Raw genomic sequence first — 27,913 nt, 5'->3', positions numbered from 1 at the left:
CTTCATCGACGGAATAGGTATGGAACTGATAAGAAACACACCATGTAAACCGTTAACCTCTAAATGTGACATCGATCGTGGAGCTAGTGGTCTGGTTGTTATGCACGATACGTATTCTCATTATCGGGGAATATTTCTGCTAATTAATTTCGAAATTTCTTGATTAATGACAGAGTTACGAACCGGATATGAAACAGACCCTTTTAACCTTTCACTTAACTTCTAAGTGTAAACTTGATCTTGGAGCTAGGGGTCTGGGTCTTGCGCGTAATCATTTTGTGGGGTCGAATCTACGTGAGTTTTTTTTCTTCATGTTTTGGGTGTGTGTGTGTGTGTGTATGTGTGTGTGTGTGTGTGTGTGTGTGTGTTTTCATTTTCATTCCCATATTTCTGTTTCTTTCTTTGATGGTTTGTATTTGTATGTATGCCTTTATATAAAACAACAGTATGTTTATTATTTGCATGGCTTAAATGCATGCATTTAGTCAATATCATCTTTGATATAATGGTGAACTTTTCTGATCTGCCATATCGGCTTATGATACTTCTCTGTTGTGTTGTCACATAGTTCATGATGGAATCTAAATGTTTACGAGAAAAAAAATAATGTCGATGGTGAGCTTCGAACCCACACGGTAAAAGATCTGTATGCTTTACCACTGAGCTAATTTGCAATTGGTCCAAAATTTAAAATATTTAGATTGTAACATGATTAATGACAGAGTTAAGAATCGGATATGAAACAGATCCTTTTAACCTTTCACTTGACTTCCAAGTGTAAACTTGATCTTGGAGCTAGGTGTCTGGGTCTTGCGCGTAACACATTGCCTCCTTATGGTAAACATTTATGCCAAGTTGTTTCAAAACCCCCTCATGGATAACTGAGTTATATATCAGGCACGTAAAGATCTATTATGATATGACTTCTAAATATGACACCGACCTTGGAGCAAGGGATCTGGGTCTTGCGCGTGACACATTGTCTGATTATAGTTACCATTTATGCCAAGATATTTCAAAATCCCTCCACGGATAGCAGAAATATGAATCGGACACAAAAACAACCCTGTTAACACCTTGACCTTGGAGCTAGGGTTCTCATTTCGATAAACATTTATGCTAAGTACTTTTAAAACCTCTTGATGAATGGCACAGTTACGATCTGGACACAAAACAGACTGTTTGACTTCTAAGTGTGACATTGACCTTGTAGAAAGGGGTCTGAGTGTTACACATGAAACGTCGTCTCATTAAGGTTAATATATTTATGCCAAACTATTTCAAAATTCCTTCATGGATGACAGAATTACAGCCCGGACAAGAATTTACAAAGTTACGGTCGGCATTAAAATCAAAGAACATACTGTAGTGTAAATAAAAAGTTATTTGCTGAAACATCTTTAAATGATGTAAGGATGTTATCATTAAATAAAATCCTAAAATTATCTAATGGTTTTTTTTTCTTGAAATAGATATTGATATATAATACTTAATCACTTAATAACAACATAATATATTAGGCCCTAACAAAATCTGAAAAATAGATCCTTCAGAAGCAACGAGGACAAAACAAAATGTAAATATTGCAGACTCGAATTGACTGATAGTTGGTTTAAATTAATTTGTACGCTAGTCAGCAGTGTACATGTATTTCGATAATTTACAACCATGCTTTGCACGGAATGAATTTGCAGCCATGCTTTGCACGGAATGTCATGGATCAGAGGGATAAACTGGCTATATTCATCACTAAAACCCGGCAAACTGTATGAACTCTAAAGCGGTAGGATATTCATGGCATGGTGAGAAAAATGTGCATTTTGTCCGGGGCTCGAACCCTGGACCCCTCGCTTATAGAGCAAGTGCTCTATCGACTGAGTTAACTGGCTGCCTGACACATATACTCACCTTACGTGACGAAATTCGTACCGTAACATATGATACCTCTCAAAACACGACGGCGCAGTCATGATGTGGCCGTCATAATAAACATGAAAAACCTAGGTTAAATATATTTTTTTTTTAAACTTTTACTTTCACATGCAAAATGTTGTAAGTAAGGCTCTGATATGCTAGCGGAAGGACCGTCAGAACGAGGCCATCAATAGCACGTCTTCAGATCCAATGTGCGTAGCGTTAATTGGAGGTGTACTTTAGTCAGATTGCTTGATCAGATCAACAACCGGTCGGGTGATATTCGAAGTAATGACCATACCTTGATGTTGTCCGAAATATAGAGTTCAAAATAAATTCATGTTGTTGTCTTTGAAAAAATCTACTGATTTATTATAACGCTGTTAACATACTGTAATTAAAATGTACACAGGGGCCTCCATGGCCAAGTGATTAAGTTAGTTGACTTTAAATCACTTGCCCCATATCGATGTAGGTTCGAGCCTCAATCGGGACGTTGAATTCTTCATACGAGGAAGGCACCGGACTGGCTTACGGAAGGTCGTTGGCTCTACCCAGGTGTCCGCCTGTGATGAAATAATAGCCAGAGGGGCACCTTAGGTCTTCATACATCATCAAAGCACGAAATTCGCCATATGGTCTTTAATTGTGTCAGTGCGACGTTACTCCAATGAATCATTAAAAGTATTACCGCTTACGATGAAATAAAAATTTATTCAACTATTGATTGTTATTTTGCGATAAAGCAATCCAGACCCATAGATCAATTGAATTATGCGGCATTGAATAATTTTAACACTAAAAACTATATGCCGTCTGAGTTTTAGCTAATTTTAAAGTAAATTCCACGACTGCAGTTTGCATTTGGCTAACCATTTGAAAAATAAATCATTACCATAAGACGGAAAGTTCCTTTTTTATTCTTAAATTGACATAACCAACGAGGAAAATGAATCATTTTATCATCGAGTTAAGCTCATTGTTTGTGCCGTGTGTGGGTCGTAAAACGTCTCCCCGTACATTCATTCAGAGCTCTTACACGCCTGGTAAACTACAGAGCTACCTCTTTCAGAGGTAAACGACAGAGCGATTTACCGTATACCACTGAAAGAGGTAGCTCTGTTGTTTACCAGGCGTGTGTTATATTTCGATCTTTTAGGTCGTTCAGCGTGACACTTGTGTTGTGCAAGTGGCAGTAGTTTTTCTTCTTTGGCGGTTCCAGTATTACACATGTTTGACGGAGTTCGTAAGCGAACATCGGAAAGCGGAGTAAATATTGGATTTTTTCTCAAAGAGATATTAACATTATAAATGAAGCTGAAATATGAACATAACAACTGCCATTTTAAATGGTAGATATTTAACATAACGGTCCCTTTGATCTGTCTGTTTCTGTTGGTTTGTGGGGTGGCGGGGGCGGTGATGTGTGCGTGTATTTAGGGAAGTGTTAGAACACTTCAGATCACTAATACTGAAGTAATGATCCTTATGGCAACTGTTTTCTCATTATTAGTACAGGATAGTTGTAAATGATATGTCGAACTTTCTGTTGAATAACATATTAGAGGTCGATTGCAAATCGCTTATAATCTCCTAGTAAAAAAAAAAACCAAACAGATAGACAAACTTTTCGCACTCAAGGCTCTGTGTATTTAAACCTGTAAATTCAAGATTAAAACATAATAAGCTTTCAAATTTTATTTGAGTAACTATATTTGTCATAAAGCAAAGACCGATTAATATTCCTTTACAGATGCTATTAAACTATTGCATCCATCTATTCGTCTTCAGTTCTGCAATTTCGTTTTCTGTCTGAATTTTATATAAGTGAATTATGTAGCGGTTAAGTGGGTTTTCAAGGCGTCGGCCATCATCGCCTTCTCTTCAAAGTCGGTAAATATGGTGTCATTACCGCATTCCGAGTCACATAGCAATGTTCGGTAACTGGTCTCCGATTCGCTGTATTAACATAGTGTTGACATCATTCTGATGATTTTTCTGGTGTTGCCGATGATCACGTTTATTTGGATGCAGTGAAAGCTCTAGTGACCAGTATAAAATTGCTCTCAGTTTTCTTTCGGTCAATATATTTAATGACTTATCCCATACATTTCACATACAGGCATTTAAATTTATGATAGTTGACACTAGTTCGAGCATTCCGGATGAAAAGACCACTGCAAATAGTTCTCGAGCGCCGTATTAAGAGTCGGTGATAGCTTCTATATTTGCTCTTTAACAGTAGAACTACTGACATTGAATCACACAGAAAGAAAGTTGTAAGAAAGAAATGATCTTATCCACCACACGAATACAAGGAGAAAGTGAAAGTGACTTTATTACCTGCAACATGCAGAATATTTACTATTTCAATATTGTTTTTTTTTTGAGATTACTAGTAACAGAAAGACATCAAACATGTTTCGCAGACGCCAACGCAGGTCATCAAGTGTTAATTATGAATGTGTTGTATCAATAATGAATTAGTGATATAAACACTCCAAACTACCGATGTCAAATATTCGAATAGATGACATGAACATTAAGACTAATCATTCAGAAAGCTGCAATCAAAATTATCTTTTATTCAGCCTAACGATTGCGCCCGTATGATCATGCATGTTCAGCCACGCCTAGTATCCTCAAATCGACTTCTTGACATTCAGAACCCTTCTGCAGATTGTCATTGTGACAGATATAGCCTTTCTGCAGACTGGTCTTCTTACGGATATAGCCGTTCTGCAGATTGGTCTTGTTACGGATATAGTCGTTCTCCAGATCGGTCTTGTGACGGATATAGCCGTTCTGCAGATCGGTCTCGGAACGGATGTAGAAGTTCTGCAGATCGGACTTGTGACGGATGTAGCCGTTCTGCAGATTGGTCTTGTGACGGATGTAGCCGTTCTGCGGTTTGGTCTTGTGACGGGTGTAGCCGTTCTGCAGATTGGTCTTTTGACGGATAAAGCCTTTCTGCAGATTGGACTTGTGATGGATAAAGCCGTTCTGCACATTGGTCTCGTGACGGATATAGCCGTTCTGCAGATTGGTCTCGTGACGGATATAGCCGTTCTGAAGATTTGGTCTTGTGACGGATAAAGCCGTTCTGCAGATTGGACTTGCGACGAATATAGCCTTTCTACAGATTGGACTTCTTATGTATCGAACAGTTTTGCAGATCGATTTTGTGACTGATGTAACCACTCTGCTGATCGGTCTTGGTACGGATGAAGCCGTTTTGCATATCGGTCTTGTGACGGATGTACCTTTTCTTCAGATTGGCATTGTGACGGCTGTAGCCCTTCTGCATATCCGTCTTGTAACGGATGTAACCGTTCTGCAGATCCGTCTTCTGACGGTTATAGCCTTTCTGCAGATTGGTCTTCTGACGGATACAGCCGTTCTGCAGATTGGACTTGTGACGGATATAGCCGTTCTGCAGATCGGTCTTGTGACGGATATAGCCTTTCTGCAGATCGGTCTTGGTAAGGATGTAGCCGTTCTGCTGATCGGACTTGTCACGTATGTAGCCGTTCTGTAGAAAGGTCTTGTGACGTATGTAGCCTTTCTGCAGATCGGTCTTGTAACGAATGCAGCCGTTCTGTAGTTTGGTCTTGTAACGGAAGTAGCCGTTCTTCAGATTGATCTTAGGACGGATAAAGCCGTTCTGCAGATTGGTCTTGTGACGGATAAAGCCGTTCTGCAGATCGGTCTTGTGACGGATATAGCCGTTCTGCAGATCTGTCTTGGTACGGATGTAGACGTTCTGCAGATCGGACTTGTGACGGATGCAGACGTTCTGCAGATTGGTCATGTTACTGATGTAGCCGTTCTGCAGATGTAGCCGTTCTGCAGATTGGTCATGTTACGGATGTAGCCGTTCTGCATATTGGTCTTTTGACGGATAAATCCTTTCTGCAGATTGGTCTTGTGAGGGATAAAGCCGTTCTGCACATTGGTCTAGTGACGGATATAGCCGTTCTGAAGATTGGTCTTGTGACGGATATTGCCGTTCTGCAGATTGGTTTGTGACATATTCTTCTTGTGACGGATGTAGCCGTTCTGCAGATTGGTCTTGTGACGGATAAAGCCGTTCTGCAGATTGGTCTTGTGACGGATATAGCCGTTATGCAGATTGGTCTTGGACATATTGTTCTTTGGACGGATATAGCCGTTCTGCAATTTGGTCTTGTGACGGATATACTAGTAACCTTTCTACATATTGGTCTTCTGAAAGATAGAGGCGGGTTGCAGATCGATTTTGTGACTGATGTTGCCGTTCTGCAGATTGCTCTTCTGGTGGAAAAAGCCGTTTTGCACATTGGTCTTGTGGTGGATATAGCCATTCTGCAGACTGGTCTTGTGACGGATATAGCCGTTCTACGGATTGGTCTTGGACATATTGTTCTTGTGACGGATAGCCGTTCTACAGATTGGTCTTGTGGCATATTGTTCTTGTGACAGATGTTGCCGTTCTGCAGATTGGTCTTCTGATGAATGAAGCCGTTCTGCACATTGGTCTTGCGACGGATATAGCCATTCTGCAGATTGGTGTTGTGACGGATATAGCCGTTCTGCGGATTGGTTTTGGACATATTGTTCTTGTGACGGATGTTGCCGTTCTGCAGATTGGTCTTGTGACGGATAAAGCCGTTCTGCAGATTGGTCTTGTGACGGATATAGCCGTTATGCAGATTGGTGTTGTGACATATTGTTCTTGTGACGGATGCTGCCGTTCTGCAGATTGGTCTTCTGATGGATAAAGCCGTTCTGCACATTGGTCTTGTGACGGACATATCCATTCTGCATATTGGTCTTGTGACGGATATAGCCATTCTGCGGATTGGTCTTGGACGTATTGTTCTTGTGACGGATGTTGCCGTTCTGCAGATTGGTCTTGTGATGGATTAAGCCGTTCTGCACATTGTTCTTGTGACGGATATAGCCGTTCTGCAGATTGGTCTTGTGACATATTGCTCTTGTGACGGATGTAGCCGTTCTGCACATCGGTCATGTGACAGATGTAGCCATTCTGCAGTTTGATCTTGTGACGGATATACTAGTAGCCTTTCTCAGATTGGTCATCTGCAGGACAGAGACGGGTTGCAGGTCGATTTTGTGACGGATTTAGCAATTCTGCTAATCGGTCTTAGTACGGATGTAGCCATGTTCAGATCGCGATCGGTCTTGTGACGGTTGTAGCTTTTCTGCAGATTGGCATTGTGACGGATGTAGCCCTTCTGCAGATCCGTCTTGTAACGGATGTAACCGTTCTGCAGATCGGTCATGTGACGGATATAGCCTCATGAAACTTAACAACGTAATAGTAAAGGAGTTAGACATAACGGTATGTTAGCTAACGGTTGTCCTCTCCTTATCAAGAATCATTATTCAGCTTTGTAATACAAGAAGAAATATTAGTTAAACTAAACATATCATACGGGACAGTTTAAATAAAAAATAAGAGACTGTTAGAGCTAATATAAAAACAACCAGGACCAATACGAGAAATCAGGTTAAATATGGAATTCATGCATTTTGATTGGTTACATTATCAGGGTAAATATGAAATTGTATAAAATGATATTAATCAACTAATTTTTAACTGGCCTCAGATGTTTCTTCTGACAAACAAGTGCGGCACAGTGGAGATATAGCGCGACTTTATCAAGTCAGTCAAAACGGATCTCTTATTATTATTTTTATCCTTCAACAGGATTTACTTATAAATTTTATTGATTATCACAAAAACAGTTTTTATTTGTCATGGGGCAGCTGAAAAAGATCCGCTCATACTTGGACTCAGTGGTGTTTTTGTAGTCCTTTGATCATGAAAGGCAACAGAGTTCCGCTTAAGGTGGGGGTGGGGCGGGGAGGGGAGGGGTGACGAGTGTTGCACATTTCTTTAGCTCTCTTGAACTGACACAGTCAAGTCGAGTCTGCTATTATTTCTCTTGTTTGCAATCTATGATTAATCAATCTTAGGCTTTATTATTTAGAATTACAGTACGACTGTATATGTCTCCACTGAAAGTTTTCAATGTTTTAAAACATGTAGAAATTAAACAACTCAATACAAAAGATCCTTTGGAAGCCTAGAACACAACCAAGCAAAATAATAGCAGACTCGGTTTGAGTGAGTCATGAAAGAGTAAAGAAATGTGCAACACATCTAATGACCAAAGCTCAACTCTGTTATCCATAAACATTGAACAGATGCCATGGTCCCAAAGGACCAGAAAAATAACACCATAAAGTTTAAAAATGTAATGGAAAAATTTTGTCATAAAAATGCCTTCATGAGTCTTTACAAAGGAATTTTTCAACTGAAGATATTTAACATACATTCAATTCTAGTAGATTATTTATCGCAGACAGGACGATTACCATCACTGTCCTAAATAATTAAAATAATCTTTTTAAATAAAAACTATATAAATTTTGTCGTATCAGTTCATCAATACATATGTAATAAGCAAATATGACTGAATGGGGTCAATCAAATATGGATAACATTTTATAATATTTACAACCGCAATATTCTTTTCTGTTGAAAATTATGACGTTCATTTCGTATGAACAGAAAAAGGCAATGCGTGCCAACGCTGCTTAGTAATGACGGGCCGCTGATTTGACGACGCCCGTGTATAGTCAGAGAGAACGTTCCTTAGATGACGTCGCGGGTTTCCCGTCTGGTAAACAGAGTGGCCTAGAAGCTGATTTAAATGTTAAATGCCACAAAATGTTTGCAATTTATAATACAATCTTGTTAACAAATGCTAAGGAAATATAATGTAAATATAAGAAATTTTTTTTCCGATGTTCATGCAAAATGAACGACAGAATGTGATCGGCAAATTAAACATGAATCATTTGCCGATCATATTTTGTCTTTCATTTCGCATGAACACCGAAAAAAATCATTTTTAAGCGTTTGAGTAAGAGATTTATTTAAGAAACAAAATGACCCATTACAAAGTGTTAGATCCCTATTACAAATGCATATTTAATTGACTGTTATAGAATTTTGTAATTACCTTTTTTCAGAAAGAAAATATTTTTAAAAGCTGAGTATTTTCTTTTATTTCGATGTATTTTCTAGTTTTACATTTGCAGTGGATATATATCAGGAATACGATACAAGTTTTTAAAATATGTCTAACTTCTGAGATCATTTACATTTCCAATTCACCCGTTGTGCAAATTTATATAATTCCTTTAGCAAAGTTGGTTAGTCAAAATTTTACATATACTTAAATAACCCCATCTTGGTTGGGCATTAAGTATAGGAAAATTAAATTAAAAAAAGACCAGTGAACATATATCATGCATTATGCGGCCAGTGAGCATCAATTAGTGTAAATGATCAGACAATAAAGTCTGAACAAATTCATTACATGATTAAAATCTGATTGACCACCTTTAAATTTATTGACAACAACATGTATAAAATGTATTTGTGGTACTATAATGTATACACAATAATGTCAGTCTGAATATATACGTGTTAGCATGTATGTTTTGAGATATATATAAAAAAAAAAAAAAAAAAAAAAAACACAACAAAAAACCCCCCAAAAAACCTAGAGTTGTCACAGTTGACGAATTATACCCCCACAATATAGCCTTGTCACAAAACTAAGCCATTCCCAAGGGCAAACTTGCTTGACCTTTACCGGTAACCTACTGACCTCAGAATCAATAGGGGTCATCTGCTGGTCATGATCAACCTCCCAATAAAATTTCATGATCCTCGACCTAAGCGTTTTCAAGTTATTGTACAGAAACGGTTTAAATATTCCTGGTCACTATGACCTTTGATCATTTGAATTCGGAATCAATAGGGTCATCTGCTGGTCATTACCAACCTCCCTATTAAGTTTCGTGATCATAGGCCCAAGCATTCTGAAGTTATTCTCCGACAAACATTTAAATTGTTCCGTATCACTGTGACCTTGACCTGTGACTTACTGACCTCAAAATCATTAGGAATCCTCTGCTGGTCATGGCCAGCCTTCCTATCATTTTTTAGGATCCTAGTCTTAAGCGTTCTCAAGTTATCGTCCGGAAACCATTTTAAATGTTTTGTGTTATTGCGAGCTTGACCTTTGACCTACTCACCTTAAAGTTGAATTTGACTTGTATTTTATCATGTTACACCTGTGTACCAAAATATATGATCTTAGACCCAAACGTTCTCAAGTTATCATCCGGAAACCGTTCAAATGTTCTGGGTTACTGTGACCTTGATATTTTACCTACTGACCTCAAAGTCAAACTTGACCTTTATTTTGTGATGTTACACCTGTGTACCAACATTTATGATCCTAAGCCCAAGCATTCTCAAGTTATCATCCGGAAACCGTTTAACTGTTCAGTGTCATTGTGACCTTGACCTTTGACCTACGGACCTCAAAGTCAAACTTGACCTGTATTGTCTGATGTTACGTCTGTGTACCAAAAATTATTCACATCTGTCAAGCCTTTAATGAGTTATTGTCTGGAAACTTTGAAAACCAACGGACGGACCGACCGACCGACAAGCAAGCTCACTCCTATATACCCCTCCAACTTCGTTTTGTAGAGGTATAAAAAACAACAAAAATCTTAAAAGAAAACGATGTAAACAATGATGATTGAACAGTAAAATATCTTTATTTGAAATATAAAATAATCTAAGCTAGGATGTGACATAAAATATTTATTATCGACTTTAAATCAATTTTCCCTAATTTCATCTCCAAAACAATCTTGGTTAAAATTAACCCAGACGTTGCTGCATTCAATACGGAGAGGATTATCAAAACATCGACACGGAGGTGCGAAAACTTGTTTTGTTTCCCGCTAATTTGTACAATGAAGTGTCCCTGACTGATGACACGAGTTTGCAAATTCGCATTGTTCCAGATTGTAATTATGCTACTTACATCCCAGAGAATCATATCATATTAAATTTTAAATGTTTCCCACACCTGCAGATCGGCACCTCAAATGAGAATCTCTTTTTGACGAATTAGCGGTTTGCAATCATCCATTAAATATCCCCACCAAAACTCAGAACAGTTTAAAATTTATATACTCGCAAATGTTTGAAAACAGGATTATGTGCTTCTGTCTGTTTGATATTTGTCAGTCATTTATGAACAGTTAATAAATTTACAGTAGTTAAGATTAATATTTAATATTTATTTAAATTGTTTCCACGCACACACAAAAGTACTAGAGTAACTTGCATAGTTACGGTCGCGTATTTGTTCATTGTTATGCATTACAGTCTGAGTTCTATATATGATACATATAAATAAAATTTCATAACGGACTTGTTTTTATTTCTTAAAATTTCTCTTTCTAAAACCAAAGTTTGAAAGAATATTGTACAAGCACGAAAAATAAATATATACAATAATACAATGCACGTTATGCCGCCCGGAATCGTAAACTTTTGATGACTGAATTACCTCCCTTTATTTCCGTAACGTTTAGTGCGTGATACGGAACAAGTGCCCGTTCTTGATACGATTAATCGATTAATCGTTCGAAAAAATTAACGATTAATCGAATAGTAAAATCGGTAATCGTTCCCATCCCTATTAAGAATATACATCCACAACTGTTTTTAATTGGGTCCATATGACAAATGAGCCTGTTATGTTTAATATTTGTAAAAAGTAATTTAAAAATCCCTGTATGAATGAAAAAGCTGCAGACATGACAAAAAACTTAAAGTACTGAACAGACCTGACAGAAAAAGATCCATGTGCTTTTGACCTCCAAGTATGACCTTGACCTTTAAGATAAATTCATGTCAAATGATCAAATGATGGTGAATTCTTTTTGATGTTTGACCTTCAAGTGTGACCTTGACTTTTTAAGTTGTGCATGACACATCGTCTTCTGATGTGATTTTTGTGCCAAGTAATATCAAAATCCCTTGCTGGACTTTTGAGTTTACCTTTGACCTCGCATTGAGCGAGGGATCAAGGTTGTGCACATGACACGTTGTCTGATTATGTGCAAAATTAAAAAAATGATTATTGCGCGGATACGAAACTGCGGACGGACGGAATGACAGGATGCCGGACAGACGGAAAATCGCAATCCTAGTCCCTGAGACTGATTTTTAGCCAGTAGGAGACTAATAAGCATTATTAACAACAAAACCCAGCTATCAAACTGTAAAACGAACAAATAATTACTATACATGTATACAACACATTCGTATCTATAGTCTGCAAGTGGACTACCCCAAATATTAACATTAATCTTGAATTATTTGGCCAAAGATTTTTCTTGAACCCAATTTATAATCTTCTGATTAAGTGGGACATATTGTAAAACACAATTATATACATAGGTCTACATATTTTTAAAATATCCGAATATATCATTGTGCATTCCTTAGAAATTACCAGTCGCTTCAACAATGAAATCGAAGTGATCTGTATCCTTGCTGGTTGCAAAGCTCTAACATTGTTTCTTTCGCACAGTGTCTCTAATACAAACTTCGGTTTATAAGCATACATATCCGTTATATACATCGCACAGTAGGCCTGCAACAGAAAGAAACGGAAAATATTGCAGATTGGTTGCTTCGAAAACTCAGAAACAAGTACATTTTAATTACATGCTAGATACAAAACTTGGTAAAGGGTAGAAAAGGTGTGGAGCGTCACGGACAGTGGAAAAACACAAAAATGACTATTCAACTGGGAAAGAAAAATAAGGAAAAAGTCACGCTTTAAAAAACGCAGTCTCCCTACAAAGACACGTAAGGGGCCTTAACTGCACAGAGCACCCTTTTTCAGAAATTCATTATCATTATATTGACAGTTCTTCAAGTCAGATTTCAAAGTATATATATATATCCAGTAACCAATCTTACCTAGGTTCTGGGGAAATCGAAATGGGCTGAAAAGATTTGGTTTCTTGATAATTCAGTAACTTCTACCATGAGCTCAGTCTCCCCAAACATCATTTTGACGTTAACAACACTTAGTTCATCGATTTCTGGAAGGCGGATGTCAACAGCACCAATATATTTCGTGCCTTCTTCGTCCACGTACATTGTATTCGGACGTGTGGACTCATATATCTTCAATTTAATTTTTTTCTGACGCGGCCATAGAGTTGTGAGTTTCCAAGATCTTGCATCGCCTTCTCTAACATTTTTTCCCGCATATATGTACTTCTTAAAGACATCTCTGCAGCGATCATTTCCATTGATGACCACGCGACGAAATTCTGGGTGGATGGAACTATCAAATAAAGGCGATATGCTTACGCCGTATGTATACTTGGATATACGCGAGGATATAGCCAATGGTCGGTGTCCGAAGATCACAGCTCCTTTTAAAACAGCTAACTGAGCTAACTCTGGAATAATGACTTTCACAGAAGGAAAAGCTCTCTTGATAGCATTTTGTACTATCTGACAATTTGAAAATCCGCCAACCATCATAAATACACTCGTTCCTTTCACAGCCGCGTTTTCAAGCAGATGAGATATATGTCTAACGATATTATCACAACAAGGTTTGAACAAGCCATTCAAAACATCATGTTCTATTCTCAACTTATCACCAAACCAAGTTATTTTTCCATAATATTTAGATTCTCTAATTGAAGTTTCAATTGTTATTCTTGTTTCCTGTCTGTATATTTCGAGAAGCTTAAACGAAATTCTGACCGTCAATTTCCTGTCAGATTTTTCTGTTTGTTTTTTCTTAGTTTCGAATTCTCTTTGTAAATCTAGATAATCTTCTTTGGATTCATTGCAAAACTTCCTAAATACTTCTTCGCCGAAGATCGATATGATTAATTTATTAAATTCCTCGTCAACTCTTGTCCCTCCCCATGCTCCACCAGAAGCCTTGAATAATTCCTTCAGTCCACCATCACTCTGTTTTTCATGCACTGTTATATCTACTGTGCCTCCTGTAAAAACATTTAGAAAGGCACTCAAAACTTTGATATAAAATACTTGCTAATGGACACTGGCAGATTACTTAAAGTACAATGTAGACTTCTTTTAACAATCATAATTACAGATGCGATACTCTATAATATTCGTTACTAAGTGTCAATCCTTGAATGATGTCCAGCTGTAGGACAAAAAGCCAGTAATATTTTGTTCAATATATGGTTGAAACACTTAAAAAGTTGCTTAAAAATTGTAACACAGTGCAGAAACAATGTCGACTTAAAGAATATGCACAGCGAATGTCATTTGTTAAACATTCTATTAGGTATCGTATACCTTAAACGTCAACTGTGACATTTCTTAATGCTGACCAAAGGTAACGATTGCGCGTTAAGACTTGTACTGACGTCAACGCATCCACGTAACAAGTTTAAATCGGCTACAAAAACAACAGCAATTCAAATTTGCAATTCTAGGCAACATTTCCGAACAATCTTAGCGCAAACACAAAAACATGAAGAGATAAACGGCCATGTTGTAGATCAGATTACTGATAATCGTAATCATTTGGTCATTTATGTTAGGCTTCGCACCATATTGACAAGTGTGTTTTATAGCATCGAGTCGTGCTGTCATGCTGTAGACATGTGACATGATACCCCGCCCAGTCGAATTATAATGACACCGGACTGACCAGTCCTAGCACTATCCTCTTACTGCTGAATGCCAAGCAAGTAAGCTACTAATACCATTTTGTACATCTTTAGCATAATGCAGCTAGGAATCGAACCCAGTACACCCGGCACTTGAAGCGGGCGCTCTACCACTAGGCTCCCTAGGCGATTTTTGTTGGAGCGGAACCAGTTTGGAGTGTATGTGCGTTCGTGCCTGCGTGTGCGTTTGTGTGTTTGTGTGGAGGGGGTTGTAGGAGGGAAAGAGGGTAGGAGCGGGATCATATAAAATAAAGAACAATATTCAGCATAGGGAAATGAATTTTTTAAAATAAATGAATGGAAACCCGTGAGAAAACGTATAAAACTTGTAACGTTACTACCTTTCGAAATCAAAATGTCGGACACTTTAAGTACATATTTTCAAACTTTGCCATTTGCATGAAATATGTAGATCTCTATATCGTTGGGCAAACATTTCAAAAATATCTTATGGATTTTTAAATTTCACATCACCATAGTATAGATCGTACTGCAAGAAAGTGCATTTAAATCTCAAGTTTGAAGAAAAGATTTTATTCGCGAAAACTTGTTTGACATTCAAGTTTTTCAAATTAATCAACCAACAAGAGCTGTATGTTGACAGCGCGCCCGACTTTTCGAAGAATTGATGGAAGCATATGGTCAAAATATTACTTGAGATTTTCAGACAAAAGAAGTAAAATAGATAAGACAAACAATGAACCTGTATTTGTGGATTTGGATTAGTCTTGCACTATATGGCAATGTGTGACTACGGTAAGCTAATATTCAAAGTTTCGAAGCCATATAACAAACAGTTTAAATAAAATTTCGAATGGTATGTGAAACTAACCTAATTTCTCTGTCACCGGATAAGCTGTGACATAAAATTTTAGGTCGACTATAAATATAGTCCGAGCTATTTTACTCACCCTGGCGTCGTCGGCGTCACACATTGTTTAAGTTTTGCATGCAGTATAGCTATCATCTAAAGGCTTTAGCTTTTGAACTTAATTTTCGTCTATGTTACCAACATCACTAGGTCAAGTCCCATAACTCTAACATGTATTTTGGCCATATTATGACCCCTTTTGGACTTAGGAAATCGTGGTTATAGTTTTGCATGCAAGTACATATAGCTATTATTTAAGGGCATATAACTTTGAAACTTATTGTTTCTTTATCCAGGTCAATAACCAACCACCCTAAAGGGATCGAGTCCCCTTACACTGACATGTATTTTGGCAAGAAATGTCCCCTTTTGGACTTAGAAATCCAGGTTGAAGTTTTGCATGCAAATCACTATCTCCAAAACTAATGCAGATATTTATTTAAAACTTTACTTGTGTCTTTGGGTTTATAAAACTAGGCGATAACATCAATTTTCATACCTCTGACATGCATTTTGGCCTATTTGTGCAACTTTTGGACTTAAAAACTCAAATCCCGGTTAAAGTTTTGCATGCAAGTTACTATCTCAAAAACTGATGCAGATACTGGATTGAAACTCTATGGATATTTTAACATTAAGGGTAACAGTTTCTCCAAAACTAATGCAGATATTGGTTTTAAACTTCACTTGTGTCTTTGAGGTTATAAAACGAGGTGATAACATGAAGTCCCATACCTCTGACATGTATTTTGGCCTATTTGTGCCCCTTTTGGACTTAAAAACTCAAATCTGGTAAAAGTGTTGCATGCAAGTTACTATCTCAAAAACTGATGCAGATACTGGATTGAAACTCTATAGATATTTTAACATTTTGGGTAATTACCCTGTTTCTTGGACAATATTCTAAAAGTCGAGAATTGACTGTGTTACGGACCGCTGATCTTGACTAGATGTACATTTTGCAGAGGATAATAATTGCGAATCGATAACGTTTTCGCATAACTCACCTCCTAAATCAATTACCATATACTTTGTTCCAGCATGAATCGTTGCAAATCTGTGATCCCTATCCACATCTATTGCTTGACAATATATTGACGCAGCTTCTGGCTCAAGAGCTATTGACAAATTCCCATTTTCTATACCTGCCTGATGAACAAAGCACGCAGTGAATAGTTTTGCAAGGTTTTAATTTATGTATCGAAGAAGCATGTACAACATATTGTAGACGTGTTTAGTGTGTAAAAGGGGCAGTGGGAAATGAGGGCGATACTAAGAAACAATACAGAGACACAAACATTTTTTTTAAAAGTCGATTTTTTCTCTCGGGCGGGGTTTGGGAGGAAGAGGCACTAAAGAACAATATGAGGAGACTGAGAAATTACAAGAGTAAGGCAATTGTAAAAATATCTTCTGGGGTTTTGGGTATGCCACAGGCGACGGAAAGGGCAGCATTCTAACAATGTAATGGTGAAAGAAATGAAAATGACAGGTAAAGTAGTATGTAACGTACTATTACTAAATGTGTCCATAGGACGCAAGAGCACGTACCTCCTGTCTCTATACAATTGTATGTTATTTGTTCACAATGAAAGACTAAATCATCTTTCATATCGATTTGGGTTGGTGGTTTGAGTCCTCGGAGGAGGGGGTTATGTTTACTGAAAACATAATTGAGAAACACAGCATAACTGAAAAGGTAAATGTTTTGGGAAGGGTTTAGAATGGGCAGGGGTGGGGTTAACGGCAAATAAAATCCTAGGTGCAAAACACGTCGGATGCTAACTAATATTCCTATACAGTTTCATTACTCCAGATCACATACTTTTCACAAACTCTTAGATCTTTCGTGCATATTTTGACTACGTCTATGGTCTTGCAGAGTGAAATACCCCGCTACTTCTGAAACAAGTGCACAACTTGCTGAATAGTAGTCCTATATTGTTTCATGACACCAGGGCATATACAAGTACTTATTAGATATATAAGAAACAAACTTTTAAACCCATTTTTCATATTTACCTGGTAAACGGCCATCATCCTAACCTAACTTTACGGCTCCTTTATGCAAATTGTGACTACGTCCCAAGCAAAACGCCAGACAGATACATTGAATAATATTCCTATTCCTATTAGGTTTAATGACTCTAGCTGAACGAAATGTTTTATTTTCCAGAACAAAGCAACAAAACCTTTAAGGCTCTTTAAGCATATTTTTGCCATAACTCTTGTCATACTGTGCGGATTCCAGAATAAAAAAGGTGAATAACAATCCTATCATGTTCGACGACTCTAAGTCGAATACTTTTTGAAATATGGCCGACAGTTATTCGAACGGACGGCGGGACAGACAGACAGACAGACAGACATACAAACTGTTTCTAGCATCCCCGACATTACACGCCCATCCCAAAGCAGCTTTTGCCATTCGATCTTTTGAACGGGCATTTAGAGTGACATTGTCAGTTTGACGACCATCCGAGCAAACAAAAGGACATTTTTTGGGAGGTGATCACGTGAACAGCAGGTGTTTTCTTCCCCTTTGAACTTCGCACGGAGCGGTAAACAAACAGAATTTAATGCAGGAAAAACGTCCCATTCAAACGTTTCAGAGTTCGAAAATGGGAATAATTTGACCATAACAATAAGGATTATGGAGTATAAGATCATATGCTTGACAGCATGATAGTAAAAAAACAACAAATGATGTTTTATGTTACGGGGTGTAATTTTGCTGTCATAGACAAATAGACTTTGAATAATTCAAATTTTAAAGAGGAGAAAAGTCATCAAAATGACAGCAATATTTAATGAACCTAGGGCAGTATCATATTAGCATGAAGGTTGTCTAAGAATTGTAAACAAGACGTCAACACTAAGGTATAGTATATGTATGTCGAGAAATATTCTAAAATGATTTTTATCAAAGTTTAACCTTGTTTGCGGCCTCTCGCATAAACTGTTTTGCCTGATCTGTCCAAATAGCCGGTACTGTCAAAACTCAGTGTATGTCCGCATTGACACGAATCTCGACACACCCGTTTTCTTCGAGCATTCTCATCAAATGGTCTTTTAAGTATCTGATTACAGCTTCAAATACATCTTTTGCCATCATTTCCTCACCATTGTCTGCTTGAAGCTTCGTTTTCCGAGATACCTACATATATGATAATATAAATATCGCATGGTATGGATAGACGCATGCTGATTAATCTTATAGGACATGTCAATTTGTCGCTCTTATATGATATCAGACAATCAATACTTTTCATTTTGATTCCATCATTTACAAGTCGTTTTGTTGTCCATTATAATTGTGCATCGTCATGCAAGTAAAATAAAAGTTTGTCAATAGTTTAAACAACCTATGAAAATTGTTTTTATCTCTTTTTCATATGTAATGCTTTTGTAAGTATCTTGGCAGGACATTGTAGTGTGTAACATTACAATAAATTCCGTAACAATGCTTGTGCTAGAAATTGTTGAGCTCATTGAAATCCAGTAAGAAGGTCTATTGTTTAAGATTTTTGGTAGTAAGGGTACTTAAGGAATCAGAATGGTTACTTTTTAATTGGTAAAGAAAAACATTAGTTCGAACCATCACATCTATTTTTGATAACAACTGGATAGTTTTGGTCATTCACCGGAAATTCAGAAGGTGGTACCACCTAAATAACCCAAGCGTAAGAATTCTTACTCTGATAAGTGTCGCCGTAATATCGAGCTAACTTCATGAAAATAACTTTCACATGTTGCAGAACAAACGTTATACAAACCTTTTCAGTGTAGAGTTTCATTTTGAACTTTCTGAAGAAGCACCAATCACGATGTTCGTTTTCTGCAACTAGCTCGTAATATGTGTCCTCTGCTTCATAGCCGAAACTGTGTAACTGTTTCCTATCATCAAATAAAACTGCAGTTGGGGCCTTGACTGACATTATGCTAGTTCTGGACCCTAAATGGAAATTCATATTAATCTTTAATGGGTTTCTTTCATAATCATTTCTGAAGGAAAATGCGTACCCACTGTAAGTTGTTCCAAAGTCAATCGCCGCTACCATCCTCTTTTTTTCATGTGATTTGTGATTCTGTAAGAGGAAAAATAATTTTATTTCTCATCTTGGATAAAAATAACATCCTGCCATGTGTACCACGAGGTAGTTTAGTGAGAACTTTTCGTGAATATATTACGATCGCAATGTATATCGGTAAACCTTAATAACCCGTAAATAACTTTTAAACTTAGTTTGTTGAAAACAAATGTACTTTTACAATTTTCAATCTAATCAACTTTGTATTTTGTCAAAACTGAGATTATTCACGTAATCGCAACAAAATTCTTGTTTCAGTCAAAATATCACCCAACTAGTAATTCTAACATGGGTCAGCACAAAAAATATGAAGTAATTATGTGCAGAAACGAGACACTTTGGTCAAGTTATATAATTTTTTTTTTGATGACTGAAAACAGAAATGCTTGATTTATTTTTAGAGAAAACTCAGTACTTACTCTGATATAAACAACAGGCCAGGCTAGGCTAGCAAAATTTATACTACCATTAATATTTATATACAATATATACAAAAAAATGGTAAAATGACTTTTATGAAAAAAAACCTTACAATTATTTTTATTGAAATGTAATATACGGTAGAGAATTATTTAGTTCTATACTACTTGACTAGTATATTGATAAGTTTGACTCATATGTTTACATTTTATAATCCCTTGTAAACAGGGTATGAAAAGAAAGTCTATATAGTCTATATGTAAATTTTAGCTTATGATTATCTTAGAAACCTGTTACCCAGTATTTTGAAGAATAGAGTTTACCATAGGATAATTAAATCTAGCAATTACTAAGTCTTGAGATAGCAATAGAAGACGAACATGTTGGTGAATGCCAAAATACTGTAGTACACATCAATACCACACATGAACGAGGAGAATTCAATATACCATCAATGCTATTCAATTGACATAATGGGGACCTGTTATTTCATCTAACATTTACAAAAGTGAAAATATTGTTACAATAGGATAAGTTAATTGAAATACATGTCTATGTATACTTTAAGGTTTTGTTAAATATCTTTATGGACGTTTAGCGTTATATCGTTTGACTGAGCAAATATTAATATATATTTAATATTAAAAAATATTAGGAACGAGTTCATTACCTGTAATAGGGCAGAATGTTTCTCATTGGTGATTGCTCCATCTGCGAATGGCTGCGAGGAATCGCTGTCATAAGTTAAAATTCGTTTATCAATTTCTATTGATTTCATGCGCAAGTCCTCTGATATATGTTGCAAATCTGTAAGACACAAAAAAAGATTTATTATCTCAACTGGATGCACTTTGTTATTTTTACAATTTATGCAATGTGTGGTGTTAACAGTTATTTGTCATATTAACCTTACGTATATATTGCTAAAGCATGTCCAAATTATGACCCGTATTTGCAAGAACAGAATTTCAAGACCTCTTTGAAAAACAAAGAAACAAATCTTCAGATATGTAGGGCCGATACCTTATTGTAGTCCAATTGATTGCGGTTGATAATTAAAAAAAAAAGATTCGTTGTATTCTAAGTAGGTTACTGCTCCCAAAATATAATGTTTGAAAGCAAATTTATCATACAATTACAAAATTAAAAGCAACAAGTCCATCCGCTGTTTTCCAAAACTTAGTTACTTAGTTTGAAAATATCATACTAATTTATAGACATTACCTGTTGATGATCTGTTGTGTGATCTCTGTGTCATATTTTCCATTAACCATGCTTGTAAATCTAAAACATAATTAAAAGGTATATGGAGTCGTATTTCAAATACGTACAAATAAAATATTCCTTGATAAAATTAATGCTGATCACACCTGGACTGTTCAATATATTCTTAATTAATATAATTATGATAGCTTTTTTCGTTTGAATACTGATAAAAATACACAGTCCATTTACAAAAAGGTTTGGTGGGTCGACTTCCATTCTGGGAGCATTAATTCATTTACTTGCAGTAAACCTGTTTGAAGTTGACGACCGCCTTTAATTTTGGATTTTGTTCTTAAAAAACGTGGACTTCTTGTTATTGGCAAATTACTTACATCTAGCAACATTTATAAAGAAAATAAAAAATTGTCGAAAATGACAAGGATAAACATATGCACGTTTAAAAAAAAAATCTTTTTTGTTAGTTAGTTCAAAAGATTTCTTACTTTTTATTTGATCGCTCACACCCATAAGAGCCTTAAATGTGTTGCATTCGCTGCTTTTTATTTCATCTATCTCTTTTGTTAATGCTTCTTTGGTAAACCTGACAGAACCTTCAACAACTGATATCTCTTTTGATATATTTTGTTCTGAGTCTTTGACATTGCTTTCGATATCACTTAACCCCTTTGATATTGCTTTTGTGGAATCTTTTACTTCTTGACTTATATTGAGTTCCACCGACTTTACTCCTTTCGATATGTTTTGTTCTGTACTTTTAAAGACTTGTGTAATATTCCTTCCTGCTGTATGTATTTCTTTGGACAATGTCTCCTGTGTTTTTCGGATCACATTGATGACTTCTTGAAATAGGTCGTCAGTGTCCTTCGCTTCCTGTAATCTCTTAATTGCAGCCTTTACCTCCAAAGGCTCAGATGCGTAAGTCTTAATGTATTCTTTACATTTGTCTTTGGTAGTCTGGTCAAAACCGTTAGCTAATGTGTTAACCGCATCTCGTAGGTCTGTCTGCACGTCCTCATATTTCTCTAAGCATAATGAGGCAGATGGACTATGTGCTAAAACTTCGTGCCTAATGAACTTGATTTCTTTCAACTTTTGTTTTTCTTCGTCACTCAGTGATTTACGGAAAAGGAGAAGCATCACGCCAAGAAGCATTTGGATATCCCATTTATTGATTTCAGTTTTGTCATAACCGTTGTTTGGAAACAACTTTTCCATTTGTTTATTATGGAACTCATGTTTGAGTTTATTCTTAGATTGTTTTAACAATGCGTCTAAGTCACCTCCATAGTTTGGTAGCTCTCGACCTATAATCTGTTTGGCAATATATGCACCACCTTCACATAAAAGCAGAATGGTCCTTAGGTAATGCTCGTTTTCTAGTGTCACCATTTCTGAAAATAGTGAAACAGTTATCCATATACATATCGTGTACGATAATTTCTTACTAGTGAGGATAATATACTGAGCGAACATAAAGGCAACACTTGTTTTATTATCGAATCCAGTCACTCATATGATATTTATGGAAACAATAGGCGCAACTGGGCGTAAGTCGCTCACCAGAAGAGGACCTTAACCATCTGACCCTTATAGGGACCAAGCATCCCAAATTGAACAAATTTACGAGAGGACCTTATATTGATGCTTCAGACCAGGTTTGATGAAGATCCATTGAGTGGTTCATGGGAAGTAGTCATTAAAAGTTATTTTTACTTTTAGCCCTAGAAACCCTTACAAGAGGTCAACTGCCCCCATTTTAACAAATTTGAGAGAGAGAGAGAGGACCTTATAATGAGTCTGATGAAAATCTATCTGGCCATTCATCAGAAGAAGTTGCTTAAAGGTATTTCTAGTTTTAGCTCTAGCAACCACTGAAAAGAGCCAATTGTTCCCAACTGAAAAATTATGGTAAAGGACCTGATAATAATGATACAATCAGGTTTGATGAACATGCATCAAGCGGTTCATGAGAAGAAGTCTTTTCAGGCATTTCTATTTTTAGTTCTAGTGGCCCCCAAAAGGGGCTAAATGCCCCCATTTGAACAAACTTGAGCGAGGACCTTATGATAATGCCACAAATCAAGCTTGTTGAAGATCCTTCTAGCGGTTCACGTGAAGAAGTCGTTAAAGGTGTTTTTAATTTTGGCTCAACCGGTCCCTAAAAAGAGGCCAAGTGCCCCATTTGAACAAATGTGTGAGAGGACATTGTAATGATGCTACAGACCAAGTTTGGTGAAGATCCTTCAAGCTGTTCATATGAAGCAGTCGTTTAAAGGCATTATTAGTTTTAGTTCTAGCGGTCCCCTCAAAGGGGCTAAGTGCTCCATTTGAACAGACTTGGCAGAGGACCTTATAATGATGGTACAGACCAGGTGTGATTAAGATCTATCAACCAGTTCACGAGAAGAAGTCGTTTAAAGGTAATTCTAATTTTGGCTCTCGCGGCCCCTAAAACGAATTTGGGAGAGGACCTTATAAATATGCTACAAAAAAGTTTAATGAAGATCCTTGAAGCGGTTCATGAGAAAAAGTCGTTTAATAGTATTTCTGCCAAGTGCCCCCATTTGAACGAATGTGGGAGAGGACCTTATAATTATTCTACAAAAAAAGTTTAATGAAGATTCTTCAAGCGGTTCATGACAAAAAGTCGTTTAATTGTATTTCTGATTTGGGCTCTAGCGGCCCCTAAAAGGGACCAAGTGCCCCTATTTTAACAAATTTGGGAGAGTACCTTATAATGTTTTTTAAGACCAAGTTTGACGAAGATCCAAGCTGAAGTTTGTTAAAGATTTTTCTATTTTTAGCTCTGACAGCCCCTAAAAGGTGATGTAAACCCAGTGTTGTGAACAGACTTGATAGCGGTCAATGCCAGTATGCCACTTACCAAGTTTGATGTAATTCTGGCCAGAAGTTCCAGAGAAGAAGATGTTTAAGTAAACAATTTCGACGCAGGACGATGGTCGATGAACCCTGGACGACTGACGTCGGACGCCGAAGTATCCACCCAGTATACTAAAAGCTCACCCTGAACAAAGTTCAGGTAAGCTAAAAGAGTTATCAAATTAAAACAATTTAGAGAAGTTGGTAGATTATTCCTTGTAAATTTATAACTTAAGTCGTGAATGACATCATATTACTGTGTTACCACGGTTACAGGGTATTCGTACATGTCAACATGTGTTTTGGGTCTGTCTTCGAGACGATATGCGTTTCTGTGGAAGGAAATGACTATAAATATAGTTTGGATATATCAAGAAACAAAAAAATGTTGCAGTGTGACTGACTTTTATACCCCGTGCTACCAAGTTCTGTTTAATTTGAAGCGGAACAGCCCAGATTTTGCTAATTTTCTGTAACGAGAGTTTTTCCACATTTTTTTAAACATAAGACGATAAATCTATATGCATCAGTTAGGCGTTAATAGGAGAGATTTAAACTTTCAAAATATTTTGACTTTTCATGAACTTTAGGGGCATCCAGGTATGAGCGGTTAAGGTTGATGGCTCCGAATAATTGCGCCTCACCACTTTGCTAGGGACCTCCATAGACGAATTGTTAAGGCCGGAGATATAAAAAATTACTTTCCATTCACCGATGTGGGCTCAAGCCTTGCTCGGAGCGTTTAATTTTAAATGTGAGAAAGCCAACAAGCTGGCTTACGAACGGTGGCTCTACCCAGATATCCGCCAGTGATGAAATGATGTTTAAAGGGGCATCTGGTCTCTACCTCCACCACCAAAAGCTTGAAGCCGCCATATAACCTATGACTGTGCCTGATTGACCAAAAAGAGTTGTAAAATTTCAATTTTGAATATATTTGTATATGGATTGCAATACCACTGATATCTAAATAAATGCACATTTCTGCGTTTGTTTAGTAAACTTTTGAATAGCGAAGCTCAAAAGTTTTCAAATACCATTTGTAATTCTTTATTAGCGGTAAGTTTCGCCAGCTGTGTCAGTGGATTCCAGGAGTCAGAGTCCACCTGTAGAAATGTTTCTAGCAAATCATTACATGAAATTATAACTTATCTTATTTGTACATATATCACGGCTACTAAATCTTAGCGCCACCACCAAAAAGTATATACAATACATCAGTTTTAAATTAAAATTATATTAAATGTTTTGTACTTACTTGAAGAAAGATATTACAGTACGCAACAGACTGTTACGAATATTTACATATTACTATGTCAAAGATGAAAATTTACATACATGTAGACTAAAATATCAAATAAAAAATTGCGGCTGAAGGATATCGAACCCACAAAATACAAAGACTGCATTGCTTAAACTCGGTTGTTATGGCGGTACATAGCGTTGCTAAAATTATCGTTTTGAATTGTACTGATGTGTAAATACATTTTACTACATAAATAATGAATCGTTATATATTAACAAAACGCGATAACTGTGGCCTTTATTTACTAATACCGGATCAACCCATAACAATGAAATAGGGAATCAGGTGTACACATTCTATTACATATTTCGTATTTCGCAATACCAATGTAAGTAGCGGCGTGGTCTAGTGGTTAGCACGTCTGATTTATAAGCTGACGGTGCTGGTTCGAATACAGTACGTGCTATTTTTTCCAGCATGTTTTACCCGAAGAAAGAATACATGTAAAGTTATTTGTATCATGATTTGCACTTATACAGAGTACTTGTTGACATTTTTCTCTGGATCTAATATTATAATAGATATTGAATCTATTAACATACAAATCTCTTGCGAGGAAAATGAAAACAAAGTTTAACCGATCGTTAAAAAGCATTATGAATAAATAAAATTAATTAAAAAAAGAAAGGCTCGAACTTACACCATACAAACATGAAAAAAAGAATAGAAGTCCGACACACTGTCCACTAGACTACACATCTGTTATAGAAGAACGCATCGTATTTAGAGTTAAAAATATTATAATATACAAATTTAACACAACTTATCGGATAATACACCTGCTTTACCTGTTTTTGGATTTTACCAAGTACCGTTAAAATAAAATGATCGCGATCCATTAATATCTCTCAATATAATGTTTCATCAACCGTATCTGTGTCAACACAGGTCCTTTCAGGCTTGTATTGAATACTTTAACCTCGCAAATTAATCAGTATGTCGCTAATCGATTGTCATTATTCGCATATTAAGCAGAAAGTGAAACATATTGTAATAATTCATATCGCAGTTATTATCGCTTCCCCAATAAAAATATATCGACAAAAAAGAACCATACTGTTTGCATGCCTTTTCCGTTTAGGACTGAGTTATGACATAAATATCACTGGCAAGTGAATGTGATATGCAATTATTTTAAGCAGAGGTTGACAAAATCTCATATCACCTGATCCAGCCTGTGTTATTTGTTTTCTTATACCGAAGATCAGCTCATTGAAATGTTTGCCTGTACGGAATTTTCAAACAAGCATCTTCTCGGTGCCTTGATCAGATCATTTGAATGTTTGATGTTTAGAATTTTGAAACGAATAATATCCGAACCAAGCAATGGCCATATCTTAATGTTGTCCGAAATATAGGAGGAAAATAAATCCCTGCTTGTCTTTGGAACTTCTACTGATGTATTATAACACTGTTGATATATTAGATTTAAAGGTAAATAAATGTTCACTTAAAATGAATAACAATTACTTCGAAACGTTATTTTATTTGTGTAACAAAGCAACCCACTCCATTGATATTAACAGTAAAGACCAATTGCCAGACCTGAATGCTAATTAATATAAAATAAATTAATGGCAGTTGGCTAAACGCCAACCATTAAAAAGAATTTATTTCATGAACACTACGAAAGTAATAATTGTACATAAGAATAGATTGTTCGAAAGAGAGAGAGAGAGACTGAATATTAGGTGAAGTAAACAACGAGGTCAATCATTCATTTGATTAATAAATATAAGGTTAGGCTTTGATTTTCTATCATATACAGTAACTGTTGAAACTAGATATCTGGAACAAGCATTTCTCAAAATCTCGGAGAGTTTTAATTTTCCGTCACGAAAACACGTGCAAAAAATTCTACTTTAAGTGGAATATCAGCTATCTCGCAATAGAATGCAAAATCCCTTTTGAATTCGAGGTACCAATATTAAAATGTATTTGGATATATTCATGGTTAACCCTTTACATATTTTGTCTTGACTTTTAACTGTATGTTTATATTTCATGTCAACACAAAGAATAAACTTGCAACGAAAAATTCTTATTTAGTGTGTGGCAATCTGATCACTACGCATTAGACGGAGGATACAGAAGTACCCGATGTTTAACAAATGGTTGTGAGATTGATCCGATTCTAACTCTAATTCCGACCTTTACGATTTTGGTGTTATGTTATGATAGTAGATCCTTTCAATGGTGTATTTCTAGCATCCTCATGTTACTATGTTTTTACCTACGGAAAGAACTAACAACCAAGTTTTTTATGAACAGTTAGAATTATTGCGCAAATCAAAATCTTGGTTTAAGACAAACAGATTCATGTAAAACTCTTATTTTAATTTGTTAGAACTGCACATGGAATATAAATCAGAACGCCTTCGGTATTTTTGAACATTGTTATATGTCCATATATTCCAACTTTATAAGATAACAAGAAATATCTTTTAAAATGATGGTCGGCGAATTGTAATACGGAAAGAAGTGTATGAATTTTACATCTAACATTCATCTTTCATCTAACATTTTTCAAATTGCAAAACTAAACACCGCACTTTAACAATTTAAATGGTTCTC

The 27,913-nt window shown here is 36.3% G+C and overlaps 1 protein-coding gene across 1 annotated transcript; it reads right to left on the bottom strand.

Annotated features, from left to right (window-relative positions):
- Positions 1-9,954: 9,954 nt before the first annotated feature.
- Positions 9,955-22,541, bottom strand: LOC128552110 (heat shock 70 kDa protein 12B-like). Its single transcript, XM_053533123.1, has 6 exons — positions 21,636-22,541; positions 19,113-19,503; positions 18,351-18,415; positions 16,423-16,564; positions 12,794-13,845; positions 9,955-12,461 (listed from the first exon to the last, which is right to left on the bottom strand). Exons 2-5 carry the CDS (start codon positions 19,474-19,476, stop codon positions 12,794-12,796), a joined length of 1,623 nt encoding a protein of 540 aa, XP_053389098.1. The 5' UTR covers positions 19,477-19,503; positions 21,636-22,541; the 3' UTR covers positions 9,955-12,461.
- Positions 22,542-27,913: the final 5,372 nt, after the last annotated feature.

Source organism: Mercenaria mercenaria, unplaced genomic scaffold, assembly GCF_021730395.1.
Source record: "Mercenaria mercenaria strain notata unplaced genomic scaffold, MADL_Memer_1 contig_2052, whole genome shotgun sequence".
In the NCBI taxonomy this organism is placed as follows: Eukaryota; Metazoa; Mollusca; class Bivalvia; order Venerida; family Veneridae; genus Mercenaria; species Mercenaria mercenaria.
The sequence above is the reverse complement of the archived record's forward strand: the minus strand, read 5'-3'. Positions and strand labels throughout refer to the sequence as shown.